The following is a 19,557-nucleotide window of genomic DNA, read 5'->3' as shown; positions in this document are numbered from 1 at the left end:
CTGCTCTGTACAGCAGTGTGCATGCCCTACAGCCGAATCTACCTCCGTAAAAGGGGGTCATTGTGAGTCCCATCTCGGCCCATGCCACCTGTACCATGTGTGAGCGACTCAGGAAGTCCAGGTGATTCTAATGACTTTTTAAATTCCTGCTACTGTGAACATCAGTTAGCTTAATGAGAGAGAGGGAGGGGAAAAGGAGAGATAGAGAACGAGGGACTCCCTACACGCACGAAAAGGGCCTAATTACCACCACCACTCCACAGGATCACAACAAACCTGTTTACCAGCCGAGACAGTGCGTGTGCGTGCGTCTGTGTGGGGAGCAGCAGCCACACGCATATAATACAGAAGTTATTAATACAACAGTCTAGGCAAACAATGCAGAAGCTATTACAGCCCTTATTTATGCAGTTGCTAGGCATGCCTGGGTTGAAGTGCCCTCAGCCGAGGTGAAAGTCATTTAAATAACAACGTAAATACTTGTAATTTTCATGTTTTCATTGTGGTATGGAGACTTGAAACCACTGGATAATTCTGGTGTTGAATATATACAGTTCTAATCTTATTTGATATTATAAATTGTTGGTTTGAGCCCTGAATGCTAATTGGCTGACAGCAGCGTTATATCAGACCGTAAACCACTGGTTTGACAAAACATTTATTTTTACTGCTCTAATTACGTTGGTAACCAGTTTATAATAGCAATAATGCACCTCAGGGGTTTGTAGTATATGGCCAATATACCACGGCAAAGGGTGTTGCGTCGTGCCCAAGAACATCCCTAAGCCGTAGGATATTGGCCATATTCCACATACGACATTAAGTCTTATTGCTTAAGTATACCACGGGTATGACAAAACATGCATTTTTACTGCTCTAATTACGTTGGTAACCAGTTTATAATAACAATAAGGCCAGAGAGGGTGTAGTATATGGCCAATACATCACAGCTAGGGCTGTTCTTATGCAAAACGCAACGCGGAGTCGTATATATTGAAGCATGCTATTCAGATTTGATATTATAGTACAACGTGTTTACATCCATGAATATATACAAACAGTTTGGTCATATATAGCATTTATTTACACTTTTCTATTTACAGATCTTTGTTTCAAAATTAATTTGCTCTGTACACATACATTTAAAAAAATAATAATCACAATCCCTCTCCACTGTATGAGATTCACACTTTCAGATGTCTTAGTCAGAAGTCAGAAGGGAAAGAGGACCAGTCTTAGTTTGGTCAGAAACATTAACATCTCTGAAAAGAAACTGAACAAAAGAAAGAGTGAAATTCAAGCCTTAAAAAAAAGCTTTAGTAGGGAGACCAAACATGTTAGGTCATGCCCCATGAGATGCTGACCGCAATGTCCAGTATGTGTGTCCGAGGGCTCCAACCAGCAGATGGACACCTGGTCACCACAGTAAACATGGTAACCAAGGGCTTGTGACTTTTACAGAAGGTGTGTCTAAGGTTTGTTGGGAGCATCAAACCAAGTTGAAACACATAAGGATAACAGAGAAGGCAGCTGCTAGACTTACCAATGTGATTCTGTGTACTCACTGGTTGCATCCCAAATGGCACCCTATTCGACCAGAGCCCATAAAGTAGTGCACTATATAGGAAATAGGGGGCCATTTTGGATGCAGTCACTGTCATGGCTTAGCAAACACAGAGAGTGAACGCATCAACTGAAAAAACATCCCTTGTTTCATTTGAGGAGCTTAAATTAAGGTAAAATAAATATCTATGATGATCTGCTCTCTCTACATTAGGCACAACTTAACAGGCTCATGTAAACAGTATGTAAAAAAGGGAGGAGAGAGACTGATATTTAAAGCGGATTGCAAATAATATATTTCGTACAAAAAAAGGGAAGAAAATGTACTTTTATCAAGTGCAGTTTTTTAAATTTCTAATCAATATGAGAATAGGAAATTGGGCCTGGAGCTAACATGGAGTGCAAAAACGTTACCGACATGATCAAAAGAAGCTGAGGAAGTTCAAATACTGAGAGTATTAAGCTGCCCCATCTATACATACACTCCCAACCCCACATATCAACAACACACATCATCGAGGGGCTCATGCAACAATTATTGATATTCAGTGTTTACCTGACAGGATGTTTTTTGATGATACAAGTTGTACATATTATTTCAACATCTAATTTACATCATGTATCAATCCTCTACACAAGGGGTATACAACTCTTACCCCACATGGTGCAGAGCCTGCTGGCTTTCTGTTCTACCTGATTATTAATTGCACCCACCTGTTGTCCCAAGTCTAAATCAGTCCCTGATTAAAGGGGAACAATGAAAAACAGGAGTGGAACGGAGTTGAGTTTGAGCAGTCAAGTGAAGGCAAACGGAGAGAGTTAATGTATTACACCCTAACGCCCTCAGTCAGTAAGTGTTTATGAATAGACTGAATAACCAACAAAGCTACTGGACTGGGTACAATGACCCATGTCAGCAATTTAGTTGATCTTTTCCAAAAATCTAACTATGGGCCCTAGTTCTGGGCTATGAGCAGTTACAAATTGTCGTAGTCCAGGAGTTTTGCCTGACCACGTAGCCTGACCAGAAAAAAAAAAAACTCGTGGTCCTATTTCTGTGTTTTGGGGAGTCATTTTTAACCCTTTACACTCATTGAAATCGGACAATATGGATAGGGCTAAATTGAATTTTTCTTACAGAAGAAACATGAAAAGCATATGCATGACCATGGTAGCAATTGAAAGGGAACAGTTAGGAGTTTATGGGAAAATGATTACACTTGATTTTATGTGCGTTCTACATTTACTGTACTTTCATTGCATTTGTTGGTAACAAAATCTGAAAATACTCTGGATATATTCAGTAACATGATAAGAACATTCCTGGAAAATGTGGGGTAGGTGCAACATAAGACAAAACGATTACAAGGGTTTGAGAGCGAGGACTAACTGGTGTCTCCTTGTGGCCACATACCTCTCCAGTGTCCACATTTCAAAGCACTGTCTTCAACTATAAGGTGCTCTCCTAGCTGTGCCGTTGAGGAACTAGCGCAAATACACTTGTAGTTGTTTTGTTTGGAACACAACCCTGCATTCGCATCATCACACAATTACTGTTGTTGTTTACGCAGTCCAAAAACAGTCCATTATAAATCGCAATCTGGGTCAGGTGGGCCTCATTTGAAAGCTTGTTCTACTGCCAAAATGACTAGCTAAGTTATAAAATGTGATATTACTTGCTTTCACAATGTAATTCAGGGAAACAGATGATAATCTTGGTGCGCAAAGAAAGGAGTCTTGAGTGCATTCAAGTGCGTCTGCCGTGGCAAATTCTCTTCACAATAGACAAACATAGGCTCATTCTGTTCAGAACAACGCAGTGTATGACACCATGCCATCTTGTAACTGTATATCAAACATAGTGATCATAAACGTTGACACTATATATGAAATGTGAAGTGCATATTTCAACTCATGGGTGTTTGTCTTGCTTGCATGACAAAACGGTATTTATTATAATCCTCTATGCCTCACTTGTCATAAAAATGTACAGCAATTTTCAGTTTTACCCGGTAAATTGACTGAAAACACATTCTCATTCACAACAAGGTCACGCGAGGTGCTGAAGTTCAGAACGGCTGTCAGTCAAAAACCCATACAGCGATGAAGCGCAGAGCAAGAGCTCTGATATGTATAGCACGTTACTGTACAGCCACTGCGTTCCAATTTAGTTGTTTACTAATGCCCAAATCTGCCATTATCAACCCGTATATGGTTACGAGTGTAAAGGGCTACGGCCTGGAGTTGTTGTTTTTTCAGACCATGTGACCTAACTGGGAAATCTCCTGGCCTAAAAGGTGACTGCTCACCACTGCATAGTGCTGTGCCAACATGTCTAACTGTTAGACTGATCGAGTTAGGTAGTGAGTCCTAGGTTCAGAGACGATCGTAAGTCAGGCAGAGTCACGCGACACTCGTCCCTCCCGCAGCCAACCGACAAATATCTGACATAATACAATAGAGTTCAGAGAGTGTTGTTAGACCTTATATTATTAGACCAGCCCTGCGGACCATGTCAGAGTCAGAATGAAACCATCCATAATAATACATACTTTCTGATCTCCCTATTAGCTAATTATTGCCTTTTATGTGAATTGTGTTTCTGTTTTTAACTAAAAACCCCACTTGTCTCTGGGGGATTGACCGCTTGTCTTAAACTGAAAGCATGAGATGAGAGAAGAGCTCAATGCCAGCTAGGGATGACTAGAATGATGACGTGTGTGTCCTCAGTTCCCTTAGGAATTAAACGTGACAGATATCAACTTAGTACAGAAGGTCTCGCTCACCCCCCCCACTGGGTTAGTTCAGGATTACAATTAGGTCTTGGGACATGTTGAGGCTGCTGTGGCCAGTCAGGGACAAATAGTACAGTACAGGACAGTCTAGAACAGTCATCCATGGGTCTGCAGCAAGATCTCTATTATCATACTGACTGGAGGTCTTTCTTTTTTGGTTGGTGTCTACTTCGGTGGGACAGGCATTGATGTTGTTGCAGTGTTGCACAAATGTAATTTCATTGTTAAGAACAAAGAGAAGAGGAGTTAAGAAGAACAGTCGGTTGGAAAGGTACACACATACCAAGAAGCACTGGTTGGATGCTTCCCAAATGGCACCCCATTCCCTACATAATGCACTACTTGGGGCTCTGGTCAAAAGTAATGCACTTTGTAGAGAATAGGGTGCCATTTGGGACCTAAATGTGGTTTTTGTTTTAATCTACTATTAGCAATGGTCGTGGACTGCCGAGGAGGGGGTCCATCCGTCCTCCAGGGGGCCTCTGTCAGGGGTTCAGTAGCTAACTGTCAGGGGCCACATGGGCCAGACTCATCTCTTGTAGTGATTGGGGGCGTCAGCGAAGGCAAACTTCAGCCTGTAGGCCTCGGCCAGGAGCACGCTGACCTCCTCGTTGCCCCAGTGCATGGTGGGTAGGTTCTGCAGCAGGATCATCAGACCCTGTGGGGCAGAGAGAGAGAGAGGGGAACAGAGAGAGAGGGGAGTGCAGTGAGACAGAGAATAAGTGATATGGCCACAAAGAGAGAGAGCGAGACAGAAAGACAGCGAGGACCAAGTGAGAGAGAAGGGCACACCACTCTGTGAACATTACAGTGTGTGAATGTGAAGGTGTCGCCAGGGGCAACAGTAGCGAAACAATCAGCTCAGAGGAGCAAGAGGAACACACTTACACTTTTAATCAGCGAGTAATTCTATTTAACAATCTGCTGTGTGTCATTTCATTCTGAACAGAACCAATATATTTTTCATTCAGTTCCACTGTTCTGACCAGCATAATAAAATTCTGAACCGGTTTGAACCAGAATAAAAAAGTACTGGTTCATATAGTTCCTTTCTTAACTTGTGAAATCAACAGTTTTTACATTTACCTCATTAAATTACTCAAAAATGTGTGCAGATAGAGCAGGTTTCTATGAACCAGGCAAGCTAGCTGTTTGCATGCTCGATAGACAAGTGTAGGGAGTGAGATGTGACTGAAATGCAGCGGGGTTGGGGTGGACATGGAGGTGGGGTGGACATGCATTACAATGTGTTTAGTATTTTATTAGGCCTATCATTACTTCACTGAATCAAATAAGTATATCCTAACAAGGACGAACATCGGAACGTTGGCTCAACGCTGAGGCTAGCTCAACTCCTTGGACCAGAGCTAGCTAACAACCTTGTGTGCGCAGCGGCACCCGAATTCAAATCACATCTTACCTTATTGTTGTAAATAAATCCAATGTGAAACGGGATAATTATAGTATCTTTAAATAGCCTAGAAAACTAGATGGCAGGCAGACACAGGAAAGAGAAGCTTCTGAGTGACAGAGTGAGTTTTTTTTGCATAGGTGCCTTGATGGCGTTTTTTTGTGGGACTGAAAAAAAAAATGCTTGAAATTTAAAATAATGTTATCAACTGCTTCCCATGATTTGGATATGGAGCACAAAAATGCTAATATAAGTACCACCGACTTGCATTGGATTTGTGCCATTAACACTAAAAAGTTAGCATTTGAAACAATGGCCAGGTAAACAAAACCAAAGCATGGGTTGCTGTCATACCTGCTCCATAGACTGATTACAGTTAGAAAACAACATGTATTTGTAATTTAGGTGAACTATCCCTTTAACAATGGAGGGGTATTCTTTAAAAAATTATCACCCGATAGCAGAACAGTTTCATCTATTGGTCAGAACCTGGTATTATCAGGATATTTTCCTTGCCCAACAAAACGATACCAATAACCGATATTACATTTTTTTGCGGCCTTTTAAGCATTCTAGTACAGTTAAAAAGTTAACACACAAACATGGACGCAGCGGCCTAAGGCACTGCATCTCAGTGCAAGATGTGTCACTACAGTCCCTGGTAGGAAATTATTTTATTTATTTATTATTTATAATTATTTTAATTATTTTATTAATGCATTACAATGTGTTTAGGATTTTAGTAGGCCTATCAGGACCCTTCTGCAAATAACAAATGTGTTTCTGTAACAGGGTTTTATTTCTGTATCAGAAAGGGGTCAGATGGTAGGCGTGGTAGGGGCGATCCCACAGGTGAAGAAGCTGGGCTGGCGTGGTCTGCGATTGTGAGGCAGGTTGAACGTATTGACAAATCCTCTAAAACAACATTGGAGGCAGCTTAGGGTAAAGAAATGAACATTTAATTATCTGGCAACAGCTCTGGTGGACATTTCTGCAGTCAGCATGCCAATTGTACGTTCCCTCAAAACTTGAGACATCTGTGGCTTTGTGTTGTGTGACTAAACCGCACATTTTAGAGTGGCCTTTTATTCTCTCCAGCACAAGGTGCACCTGTGTAATGATCATGCTGTTTAATCAGCTTCTTGGTATGCCACACCTGTCAGGTGGATGGATTATCTTGGAGAGATGCGCACTAACACGGATGTAAACAAATTTATGCACAGAATTTGAGAGAAATAAGCTTTTTGTCCATATGGAACATTTCTGGGATCTTTTATTTCAGCTCATGAAACATGGGACCAACACTTAAAACCTGTTTGGGATAGGAGGAAGCATTTTCACATTTGGATGAAAAGCATGCCCAGAGTAATCTGCCTGCTACTCAGTCCCAGTTGCTAATATATGCATATTATTAGTAGATTTGGATAGAAAACATTCTGAAGTTTCTAAAACTGTTTTAATGATGTCTGGGAGTATAACATAACTCATATGGCAGGCGAAAAATCCAACCAGGAAGTGGGAAATCTGAGGTTTGTAGTCTTGGCCTATCGAAAACACAGTGTCTATGGGGTCAAATTGCACTTCCTACGGCTTCCAATAGATGTCAACCGTCTTTAGAAACTTGTTTGAGGATTCTACTGTAAAGGAGGGGCCACAAACTTGTGACACTCGTTAACGTGAGAGGGGTAGCTCTTGTTCCATTGCTTTTCTACAGACAAAGGAATTCTCCGGTTGGAACATTATTGAAGATATATGTTAAAAACATCATAAAGATTGATTCTATACATCGTTTGACATGTTTCTACGGATTGTAACGGAACTTTTGGACTTTTTCTGGACCTAGTGCTCACGCCTCATGAAGGTGGATTACAGGGCTGAACGCGCCCAGTACTTTATCGAACAAATCAAACATTTATTGTGGAACTCGGATTCCTGGGAGTGCATTCTGATGAAGATCATCAAAGGTAAGTGAATATTTATAATGCTATTTCTGACTAATGTTGACTCCAACATGGTGGATATTTCTTTGGCTGATTTGGTCTCTGAGCGCCGTACTCTTGATTATTGCATGGTGAAAAGTTTTTTTTATTTTTTTTATTTGACACAGCGGGTGCATTAAGGAGAAGTCTATCTTTAATTCTGTGAATAACACTTGTATCTTTTATCAATGTTTATTATGAGTATTTCTGGGAACTGATGTGGCTCTCTGCAAAATCACCGGATGTTTTGGAAGCAAAACATTACTGAGCTTAACGCGCCAATGTAAACTAAAGATTTTTGGAAATAAATATTTTTATTTTTAATTTATTTTTAATTCACCTTTATTTAACCAGGTAGGCTAGTTGAGAACAAGTTCTCATTTGCAACTGCGACCTGGCCAAGATAAAGCATATGTAACAGTATAACTTTAAACCGTCCCTCGCCCATACCCGGGCGCGAACCAGGGACCCTCAGCACACATCAACAACAGTCACCCTTGAAGCATCGTTACCCATCGCTCCACAAAAGCAGCGGCCCTTGCAGAACAAGGGGAACCACTACTTCAAGGTATCAGAGCAAGTGACGTCACCGATTGAAACGCTATTTAGCGCGCACCACCGCTAACTAGCTAGCTGTTTCACATCCGTTACACATAGCAGTGTGAACAGACAACAACACAGAGTTACACATGGAGTAAACAATAAACAAGACAATAACATAGTAGGAAAAAAATATCTATATACATTGTGTGCAAAAGGCATGAGGAGGTAGGCAATAAATAGGCCATAGGAGTGAATAATTACAATTTAGCAGATTAACACTGGAGTGATAAATGATCAGATGAACATCTGCAGGTAGAGATACTGGTGTAGTCAGTTTTCCTAGGGTAATTTTGCGGCGTGAGTGAAGGAGGCTCTGTAGCGAAATAGAAAGCTTTTGGATTAGAGATGTTTGATATGAGTCTAGAAGGAGAGTTTGCAGTCTAGCCAGACACCTAGGTACTTATAGATGTCCACATATTCTAGGTCGGAACCATCCAGGGTGGTGATGCTGGGCGTGCGGGTGCAGGCAGTGAACGGTTGAAAAGCATGCATTTGGTTTTACTAGCGTTTAAGAGCAGTTGGAGGCCACGGAAGGAGTGTTGTATGGCATTGAAGCTCATTTGGAGGTTAGATAGCACAGTGTCCAAGGACGGGCCGGAAGTATACAGAATGGTGTCGTCTGCGTTGAGGTGGATCAGGGAATCGCCCGCAGCAAGAGCAACATCATAGATATATACAGAGAAAAGAGTCGGCCCGAGAATTGAACCCTGTGGTACCCCCATAGAGACTGCCAGAGGACCGGACATCATGCCCTCCGATTTGACACACTGAACTATGTCAGCAAAGTAGTTGGTGAACCAGGCAAGGCAGTCATTAGAAAAACCGAGGCTACTGAGTCTGCCGATAAGAATATATGCACTTTATCGAACAAAACATACATGTATTGTGTAACATGTAGTCCTATGAGTGTCATCTGATGAAGTTCATCAAAGGTTAGTGATTAATTTTATCTATATTTCTGCTTTTTGTGACTCCTATCTTTGGTGGAAAAATGGCTGTGTGTGTTTTTGTGACTTGGCTATGACCTAACATAATCATATGTTGTGCTTTTGCTGTAAAGCCTTTTAGAAATCGGACATGATGGGTAGATTAACAAGAAGTTTATCTTTCATTTGGTGTATTGCACTTGTTAATGTGTGAAAGTTACATATTTCAAAAAATATATATTTGAATTTCGCACGCTGCCTTTTCAGTGGAATGCTAGCGAAGCCCCTAGCCATAAGAAGTTAACATGTTGCGTTCATATTTTTGTTAAGTGGGGCAAAAAATATTTAGTCAGCCACCAATTGTGTAAGTTCTCCCACTTAAAAAGATGAGAGAGGCCTGTAATTTTAATCATAGGTACACTTCAACTATGACAGACAAAATGAGAAAAAAATTCCAGAAAATCACATTGTAGGATTTCTTATGAATTTATTTGCAAATTATGGTGGAAAATAAGTATTTGGTCAATACAAAAGTTTATATCTCAATACTTTGTTATTTACCCTTTGTTGGCAATGACAGAGGTCAAACGTTTTCTGTAAGTCTTCACAAGGTTTTCACACACCGCTGCTGGTATTTTGGCCCATTCCTCCATGCAGATCTCCTCTAGAGCAGTGATGTTTTGGGGCTGTTGCTGGGCAACATGGACTTTCAACTCCCTCCAAAGATTTTCTATGGGGTTGAGATCTGGAGACTGGCTAGGCCACTCCAGGACCTTGAAATGCTTCTTACGAAGCCTCTCCTTCGTTGCCCGGGGGGGGGGGGGAGATCATTGTCATTTGTCCTCCAAACACGACGAGTTGTTACCAAAAAGTTATATTTTGGTTTCATCTGACCATATGACATTCTCCCAATCTTCTTCTGGATTATCCAAATGCTCTCTAGCAAACGTCAGACGGGCCTGGACATTACATTTACATTTAAGTCATTTAGCAGACATGTACTGGCTTAAGCAGGGGGACAGGTCTGGCACTGCAGGATTTGAGTCCCTGGCGGCGTAGTGTGTTACTGATGGTAGGCTTTGTTACTTTGGTCCCAGCTCTCTGCAGGTCATTCACTAGGTCCCCCCGTGTGGTTCTGGGATTTTTCTCACCGATCTTGTGATCATTTTGACCCCACGGGGTGAGATCTTGCATGGAGCCCCAGATCGAGGGAGATTATCAGTGGTCTTGTATGTCCATTTCCTAATAATTGCTCCCACAGTTGATTTCTTCAAACCAAGCTGCTTACCTATTGCAGATTCAGTCTTCCCAGTCTGGTGCAGGTCTACAATTTAGTTTCTGGTGTCCTTTGACAGCTCTTTGGTCTTGGCCATAGCGGAGTTTGGAGTGTGACTGTTTGAGGTTGTGGACAGGTGTATTTTATACTGATAACAAGTTCAAACAGGTGTCATTAATACAGGTAATGAGTGGAGGACAGAGGAGCCTCTTAAAGAATAAGTTACAGGTCTGGCAGTAGCTCAGTGACTTTCAACGTGGCGCCTTTCCAACGAGTCAGTTCGTCAAATTTCTGCCCTGCTAATGCTGCCCCGGTCAACTGTAAGTGGGGTTATTGTGAAGAGGAAACATCTAGGAGCACCAAAGGCTCAGCCACGGAGTGCTCACAGAATGGGACCGCCAAGTGCTGAAGCGCACATTGTGTAAAAATCGTCTGTCCTCAGTTGCAACACTCACTCAGTTGCAACACTTCCAAACTGCCTCTGGCAGCAACATCAGCTCAAGAACTGTTCGTCAGCAGTTTAATGAAATGGTTTCCATGACCGAGTAGCCGCACACAAGCCTAAGACCACCATCTGCAATGCTAAGCATTGGCTAGAGTGGTGTAAAGATCTCCGGCATTGGACTCTGGGACTCCGGCATTGGTCTGGGACTATTTTTCATGGTTCGGGCTAGGCCACTTTGTTCCAGTGAAGTGAAATCTTAACGCTACAGCATATAATGACATTCTAGACAATTATGTGCTTCCAACTTTGGGGAAGGCCCTTTCCTGTTTAAGCATGACAATGCCCCCATGCACAAAGCAAGGTCCATACAGAAATGGTGTGTCGAGATTGGAGTGGAAGAACTTGACTGGCCTGCACAAAGCCCTGACCTCAACCCCATCGAACACCCTAGGGATGAATTGGAATGCCGACAGCGAGCCAGGCCTAATACCCAACCTCACTGAGTATATGGACCAGAGAATATTCAATAGGACAACTCATTGGTATTCAGTGTCCTACCTAATGTGTAGAATAAGCCAGTAGTCAAAACCACCTCCCTGGTGACTGGCTGGTGAGAGTCCTTCATTAATGACTTAAACATTCTAATGACCAGCTGTTGGCTATCATTTATATTCCGCTAATGAGCTTAATAGACCTTAATTACACACATCTCACAAGCTGCTGCAGAAATCACTTTACTAACACAGGAGGGGCACTTCAGAATGAAGGGGGTACAATATCTGTGTGTCTTAATATTTTAAGTCGCATTCAAAACAGCATCAATAGAGGCCCCCCAGAAGACTCAAAAACATCTGAACAGCCTCTCTAAAGAAGCAAGGCCAGTGGCAAAAATGCATAACGTTTAGAAAACGATGGGTCCGTTTGTTAAAGCATCCTCTTCAGGAAGTACAAAGCCTTTCAAGCCGACCACTTACGCAAAGTACAGTTCTATGGAATCAAGCACCTGCACAAAAGGTAATCCAAAGACCCATTGATTCAAAATGCTCTCCGCACACTGAATAGGACATTCCTGGATGTTGCTCAGATTGTATTAAGTTAAATGAAAAGCCTGGTATGTCTAAAAAGGACTCTGCTGTCTTTTCTCCCCACAGAGCTAACGAGAGATCAAATTGGATAGATGGATAGAGGGTGGACTGTGTGTGTGTGCTTAGCGTATGTCTGTGCGTGTGTGTGTGTGTGTGTGTGACAGTGCTCCTGGGGATCATAATGGACTAACACATTACGCAAAATTTTATCTTTGGTTTAACCGAGATTAAGGCGCAAGCAGACACACAGTCACAGACGCAAAGCCAAGTCACAGACCTAGAGTAAACGTCACAGGCCCAGTAGAGGTAAATGTTCACAACCCCGTCTCTCCAAGTTGTCCTTGTGTCCCGGTCTCTCTTCCCCAAATCACCTCCTAAGAGAGCTCCTCAGCCAAATCTATCTCCGCTGCTCTCACTGCTTTCCGATTGGCTCTTATGTAAGGCAATAATGACATTTATTTATTTAGCCTCTCGGAAATCACTGAAATGAGGAGGCAGCTATGGTTATTGAGTCCTGTCCGTATCGCAGGTGGCACATAGCGAAGCAGGAGCCAGAAAGAAGCAGTTTAATTATTTAGCTGCGCTTTTGGCTCACTGTGGTGGGTCCGGGCCGAGCCAGACATGCAGCCATGCACACTGATAAACTGCAGGGCCAAAGACAGGTCTGGCAGCAAGGCAGACCACCGCACCACAGGCCGCTGGCGTGGGGAGTGATAACTGCTTTTAGGACATTTGTGAGTACGGATTAAAAAACAATCGACTGAGCCCCTCGTCAGCATCAGAGCCGTGTGGCACCCTGGTGTGGAGTTTATTGATCACCGATGGAGAATGCAGGGGCAGTCACTATCAAACTGCAAAGAAGTCTCAACACTTATACTGTATATCACTGATGGAGAATGCAGGGGCAGGCACTATCATACTGCAAAGAAGTCTCAACACGTATACTGTATATCACTGATGGAGAATGCAGGGTGAGTGCCTTTAAACACTTTGGAAAATTCCAGAAAATTATGTCATGGCTTTAGAAGCTTCTGATAGGCTAATTGACATCATTTGAGTCAATTGGAAGTGTACCGGTGAATGTATTTCAAGGCCTACCTTCAAACTCAGTGCCTCTTTGCATGACATTATGGGTAAATCAAAAGAAATCAGCCAAGACATCAGAAAAAAAATTGTAGACCTCCACAAGTCTGGTTCATCCTTGGGAGGAATTTCCAAACGCCTGAAGGTACCACGTTCATCTGCATAAACAATAGTACGCAAGTATAAACATCATGTGACCACGCAGCTGTCATACCGCTCAGGAATGATACGCGTTCTGTCTCCTAGAGATTAACGTACTTTTGTGCAAAAAGTGCAAATCAATCCCAGAACAGCAGCAAAGGACCTTGTGAAGATGCTGGAGGAAACAGCATCTTCAGATACAAATGTATCTATATCACCTCCTATTGGGGCAGCAAGCAGACCTTGGGTCTCGACCCCGCCCTGTGCAATTGGGTCCTGGACTTTGGGTCCTGAAAGGCCGCCCCCAGGTGGTGAGGGTAGAAAACAACATCTCCACCCCGCTGATCCTCAACACTGAGGCCCCACAAGGGTGCATTCTCAGCCCTCTCCTGTACTCCCTTTCACCCATGACTGCGTGGCTATGCACGCCTCCAACTCAATCATCAAGTTTGCAGATGACACTACAGTGGTAGGCTTGATTACCAACAACGATGAGACGGCCTACAGGGAGGAGGTGAGGGCCCTCAGAGTGTGGTGTCAGAAAAATAACCTCACACTCAACGTCAACAAAACAAAGGAGATGATCATGGACTTTAGGAAACAGCAGAGGGAGCACCCCCCCTATCCACATCAATGGGACAGTAGTGGAGAAGGAGGAAAGTTAAAGTTGCTCGGCGTACACATCACGGACAAACTGAATTGGTCCACCCACACAGACAGTGTGGTGAAGAAGGCGCAACAGCACCTTGGCTGTTTTGGCTCGTCACCAAAAACACTCACAAACTTCTACAGATGCACAAACGAGAGCATCCTGTCAGGCTGTATCACCGCCATGTACAGCAACTGCGCCGCCTACAACCGTAAGGCTCTCCAGAGGGTAGTGAGGTCTGCACAACGCATCACCGGGGGCAACTACCTGCCCTCCAGGACATCTACAGCACCCAAAGTCACAGGAAAGCCAAAAAAATCATCAAGGACAACAATCACCCAAGCCACTGCCTGTTCACCCCGCTATCATCCAGAAGGCAAGGTCAGTAGAGGTGAATCAAAGTTGGGACCGAGAGACTGAAAAAGAAGGTCATCAGACTGTTAAACAGCCATCACTAACATTGAGTGGCTGCTGTCAACATATTGACTCAAATCTCTAGCCACTTTAATAATTAAAAATTGGATGTAATAAATGTATCACTAGTCACTTTAAACTATGCCACTTTATATAATGTTTACATACCCTACATTACTCATCTCATATGTATATTCTGTACTCTATACCATCTACTGCATCTTGCCTATCATCATCATATTTATATGTGCATATACTTATTCATTACTTTACACTTGTGTGTATAAAGGAAGTTGTTGGGAAATTGTTAGATTTCTTGTTAGATACTATTGCATGGTCAGAACTAGAAACACAAGCATTTCACTACACTCTCATTAACATCTGCTAACCATGTGTATGTGACCAATTTATATCCACAGTAAAACGAGTCCTATATTGACATAACCTGAAAGGCCAATCAGCAAGGAAGAAGCCACTGCTCCAAAACCACCATTAAAAAGCCAGACTACTGTTTGAAACTGCACATGGGGACAAAGATCATACTTTTTGGAGAAATGTCTGGTCTGATGAAACAAAAATAGAACTGTTTGGCCATAATGACCAGTTATGTTTGGAGGAGAAAGGGGGAGGCTTGCAAACCGAAGAACACCATCCCAACCGTGAAGCACGGGGGTGGCAGCATCATGTTGTTGGGGTGCTTTCCTGCAGGAGGGACTGGTGCACTTCACAAAATAGATGGCATCATGAGACAATGACCCCAAGCATACTTCCAAAGTTGTGACAAAATGGCTTAAGAACAACAAAGTCAAGTTATTGGAGTGGCCATCACAGAACCCTGACCTCAATCCCATAGAACATTTGTGGGTAGAACCGAAAAAGCCTGTGCGAGCAAGGAGGCCTTACAAACCTGACTCATCTACACCAGCTCTGTCAGGAGAAATGGGCCAAAATTCACCCAACTTATTGTGGGAAGCTTGTGGAAGGCTACCCGAAATGTTTGACCCAAGTTAAACAATTTAAAGGCAATGCTGACAAATACTAATTGAGTGTATGTAAACTTCTGACCCACTGGGAATGTGATGAAATAAATAAAAGCTGAAATAAATCATTCTCTCTACTATTATTCTGACATTTCACATTCTTAAAATAATGTGGTGATCCTAACTGACGTAAAACAGGGAATTTTTACTATGATTAAATGTCAAGAATTGTGAAATACTGAGTTTAAATGTATTTGGCAAAAGTGTACGTAAACCTCCGTCTTCAACTGTATATCATTTTAAGTGTATACTCTCTCCGGGTGGTATAGAAAAGCCAGTGCTACGATACTTCAATCTCTGTATCATATTGTCGAGCACCGTGCGATATGGTTGTGATGGCAGCAACATATGAGGCAGCCTCCCAACCTGTTCTATCACAACTACCAGGCGAGTCCTATCTTAATCATGCAGAAGTTTACACCTCCTCATCTCAGTGTAGAGGTCTTAATAGACTCACAGCCATAACTCACAACAGCCAGGCATCCGATGCCTGACAAGCATCCGATGAGCTCCACACATCAATCTCTACACCCAAAATACATTTGCGATTTTTTTTATATACAAAAACCTTCATTCAATCAAGGGCAATTTTTTTTTTTAAATAATAAATTAAATGTAACCCCCCCCCCATTTCTATCTCTAAAAGTCCAGCAAGTGCCAATAGAGTTATAGGCCTAGTATGTGTACAAATTCTCTCAAAAAAAGGAGCATCATTTCCATTTCTTTTGGGAGTAGAGATTGATGTGTGGAGCGTGTCGGATGCTTGTCGTTTAGCTGCTGGCTGCTGTGAGTTATGGCTGTGAGTCTATTAAGACCTCTACACTGAAAGATGAGAAGGTGTAAACTTCTGCCTGATTAATACAATGCCCCCACCATTCATCAAAAAACATGTAATTTTGTCCAAACTTTGGCTGAGAGTGGAAACTCATTTAAACTACGTGTAGCTTGTTGAATCACCGTGCGCATGCATGCACGCCGGCACACACTCATTCACTCACTCGGAGGGAGGGAGGGAGAGACTGAGAGAAAAGGAGTTAGAGAGGAAGGGAGAGAGTGAGAGAGCTAGAGGCAGGGCCTCCCCTGTAAATTGGCTTTAAAACACTCTGTTAATGGAGTCTCTCGCATCGGCACTATGATTCCACTCAACACAGGCTTTTACTGAAAGGAATGGAAAAAAACAAGATAATACTGTGGATGTAATTGTATAAACTCTCTCCCTGCATCGTTCTCTCTCTCCCTCCCCCTGCGTGTCTCTCTCTCCCTGCTTCTCTCTCATTCTCTCTCTCCCCTGCTAACGTATGTGGCCCATTGTGTATATTATCCATAAAACCCAGGACCTCCTGATAAATATAGCTGTTGGTAAAGTTGCGCGCAATCAATCACCCGTCTGTGGTGGTTAGTGTGTGTGTCCGTGTGTTGGTGCCTGTGTGTCCGTGCGTTGGTGCCTGTGTGTCCGTGCGTTGGTGCCTGTGTGTCCGTGCGTTGGTGCCTGTGTGTCCGTGCGTTCGTGCCTGTGTGTCCGTGCGTTGGTGCCTGCATGTCCGTGCGTTGGTGCCTGTGTGTCGGTGCCTGTGTGTCCGTGCGTTGGTGCTTGCGTGTCCGTGCGTTGGTGCCTGTGTGTCCGTATGTTGGTGCCTGTGTGTCCGTGTGTTGGTGCCTGTGTGTCCGTGTGTTGGTGCCTGTGTGTCCGTGTGTTGGTGCCTGTGTGTCCGTGCGTAGGTGCCTGTGTGTCCGTGTGTTAGTGCATGTGTTATATACCTTCATTTAACTAGGCAAGTCAGTTAAGAACACATTCTTATTTTCAATGATGGCCTAGGAACGGTGGGTTAACTGCCTTGTTCAGGGGCAGAACGACAGATTTTCACCTTGTCCGCTCGGGGGATTCAATCTTGCAACCTTACAGTTAACTAGTCCAACACCTGCAGAAGCAGGCGCGTAAACATTCATTCAAATAGCACTTTCGGGCGTTTTGCCAGCAACTCTTCGATGTGCGTCAAGCATTGCGATGTTTATGACTTCAAGCCTATCAACTCCCGAGATGAGGTTGGTGTAACCGAAGTGAAATGGCTAGCTAGTTAGCGCGCGCTTATAGCATTTCAAACGTCACTCGTTCTGTACCTTCTAGTAGTTGTTCCCCTTGCTCTGCTTCGATGGTGGCTTTTGTCGTTGTGTTTCTGGTTCGAGCGAGGAGAGGGACGGAAGCTATACTGTTACACTGGCAATACTAAAGTGCCTATAAGAACATCCAATAGTCAAAGGTTAATGAAATACAAATGGTATAGAGGGAAATAGTCCTATAATTCCTATAATAACTAAAACCTAACACTTCTTACTTGGGAATATTGAAGACTCATGTTAAAAGGAACCACCAGCTTTCATATGTTCTCATGTTCTGAGCAAGGAACTGAAACGTTAGCTTTCTTACATGGCACATATTTAATTTCTTCTCCAACACTTTGTTTTTGCATTATTTAAACCAAATTGAACATGTTTCATTATTTATTTGAGGCTAAATTGATTTTATTGATGTATTATATTAAGTTAAAATAAGTGTTCATTCAGTATTGTTGTAATTGTCATTATGACAAAACATATATATATATTTTTTTTAATTGTCCTATTAATCGGTATCTGCTTTTTTGGTCCTCCAATAATCGGTACCGGCGTTGAAAAATCATAATCGGTCGACCTCTAGTCAATACATGTTAGAATTCCCTTTGGCAGTGATAACAGTTGTGTCTTTCTGGGTAAGTCTCTTTGCACCCCGGGATTGTACTATACTTGCATATTATTATTATTTTTTAATTATTCAAGCTTTGTCAAGTTGGTTGTGGATCATTGCTAGACAGCTATTTTCAAGTCTTGCCAAAGATTTTCAGGCCAATTTAAATCAAAACTGTTACTAGGCCACTCTGGACCATTCAATGTTGTCTTGGAAAACAACTCCAGTGTAGTTTTGGCCTTGTGATTTAGGATATTGTCTTGCTAAATGGTACATTTTTCTCCCAGTGTCTGTTGGAAAGCAGAACCAGGTTTTCCTCTAGGATTTTGCCTGTGCTTAGCTCTATTACATTTTTTTTTAATCAGCAAAAAATCCATAGTCGTTGCTGATGACAAGCATACACATAACATGAAGAAGCCACCACCATGCTTGAAAATATGAAGAGTGGTACTCAGCGATGTGTTCGTCTGGATTTGCACCAAACATAACACTTTGTATTCAGAACAAAATCATAAATCCTGAACTTCTTTAGGCTTGACATAACAAAGGGGTTGAATACTTATTAACTCAAGACAGAGAGCTTTACAATTTTTATGAATTTGTAAAAATTCCTAAAAACACAATTCCACTTTGACATTATGGGGTATTTTGTGTAGATCAGTGACACAAAATCTACATTTAATCATTTTTAAATTCATGCTGTAACACAACAAAATGTGTAAAAAGTCATGGGATGTGAATACTTTCTGAAGTCACTGTGTACACTCAAAAGTATAGGCCTACAGACATTGAAGTAGCACCAATATTGCTATAGTATAGAGTTATACACTCAGTACACATAAAGTCTAACTATTTTCTCTCCCTCTCTGCTAAGAGTGTCTATGTGTGTGTGTGTGTGTGCCCATGTCTGTTTCCCACAGTGACATTGTGATCTTTGATTTACACCAAACAAAGAGCTTTATGTGTACATGCCAGTCAGGCTGGAATTAACTATCCAAATGACGTTCCAAGCATTTATTCAATACCAGATAATAATGAAATCATAGAGAAATGGCATGGCGGCTGTATCGAAGCCATTGCTATTCATGCTACATGAAACATTTGGTCCTCAATTAAATTTGATGAATTCTAGGAAAGAAACATAACAGGCTCCCCACTCTTCTGTCCACTTGACCTTTTGTCACTAGCTGACTGGTCCAAATGGAAAGGCACCATTGAGTATAATTTGATATGATAGCCTTGACATCAACTTTGTGATGCTCGTAATTCTTAGCAAAACATGATTGTGCACTTTATCCCTTGATACAGCTACAGGCCAGAGTGTTGGACGGATCAAGAGTTCTTCGCATAGCGCTACTGTGAGCCAGTTAGAGTCAAACTCTTAGTCAATGTTTTTGGAGTATCTAGGGGTATGTGTGTGTGTGT

The 19,557-nt window shown here is 42.3% G+C and overlaps 1 protein-coding gene across 1 annotated transcript in view; it reads right to left on the bottom strand.

The window, feature by feature from the left end:
* Positions 1–4,356: 4,356 nt before the first annotated feature.
* Positions 4,357–19,557, bottom strand: part of LOC124013699 (TBC1 domain family member 22B-like) — a 183,674-nt gene continuing 168,473 nt past the window's right edge. The window contains exon 14 of the mRNA XM_046328130.1: positions 4,357–5,016. Coding sequence (XP_046184086.1) covers positions 4,888–5,016 — 129 coding nt within the window. The 3' untranslated portion in view covers positions 4,357–4,887. The remainder of the gene's footprint in view (positions 5,017–19,557) is intronic.

Source organism: Oncorhynchus gorbuscha, linkage group LG25 (assembly GCF_021184085.1).
Source record: "Oncorhynchus gorbuscha isolate QuinsamMale2020 ecotype Even-year linkage group LG25, OgorEven_v1.0, whole genome shotgun sequence".
Lineage (NCBI taxonomy): Eukaryota > Metazoa > Chordata > Actinopteri > Salmoniformes > Salmonidae > Oncorhynchus > Oncorhynchus gorbuscha.
Note: the sequence above shows the minus strand (reverse complement) of the source record. Positions and strands in the feature narration are given on the sequence as shown.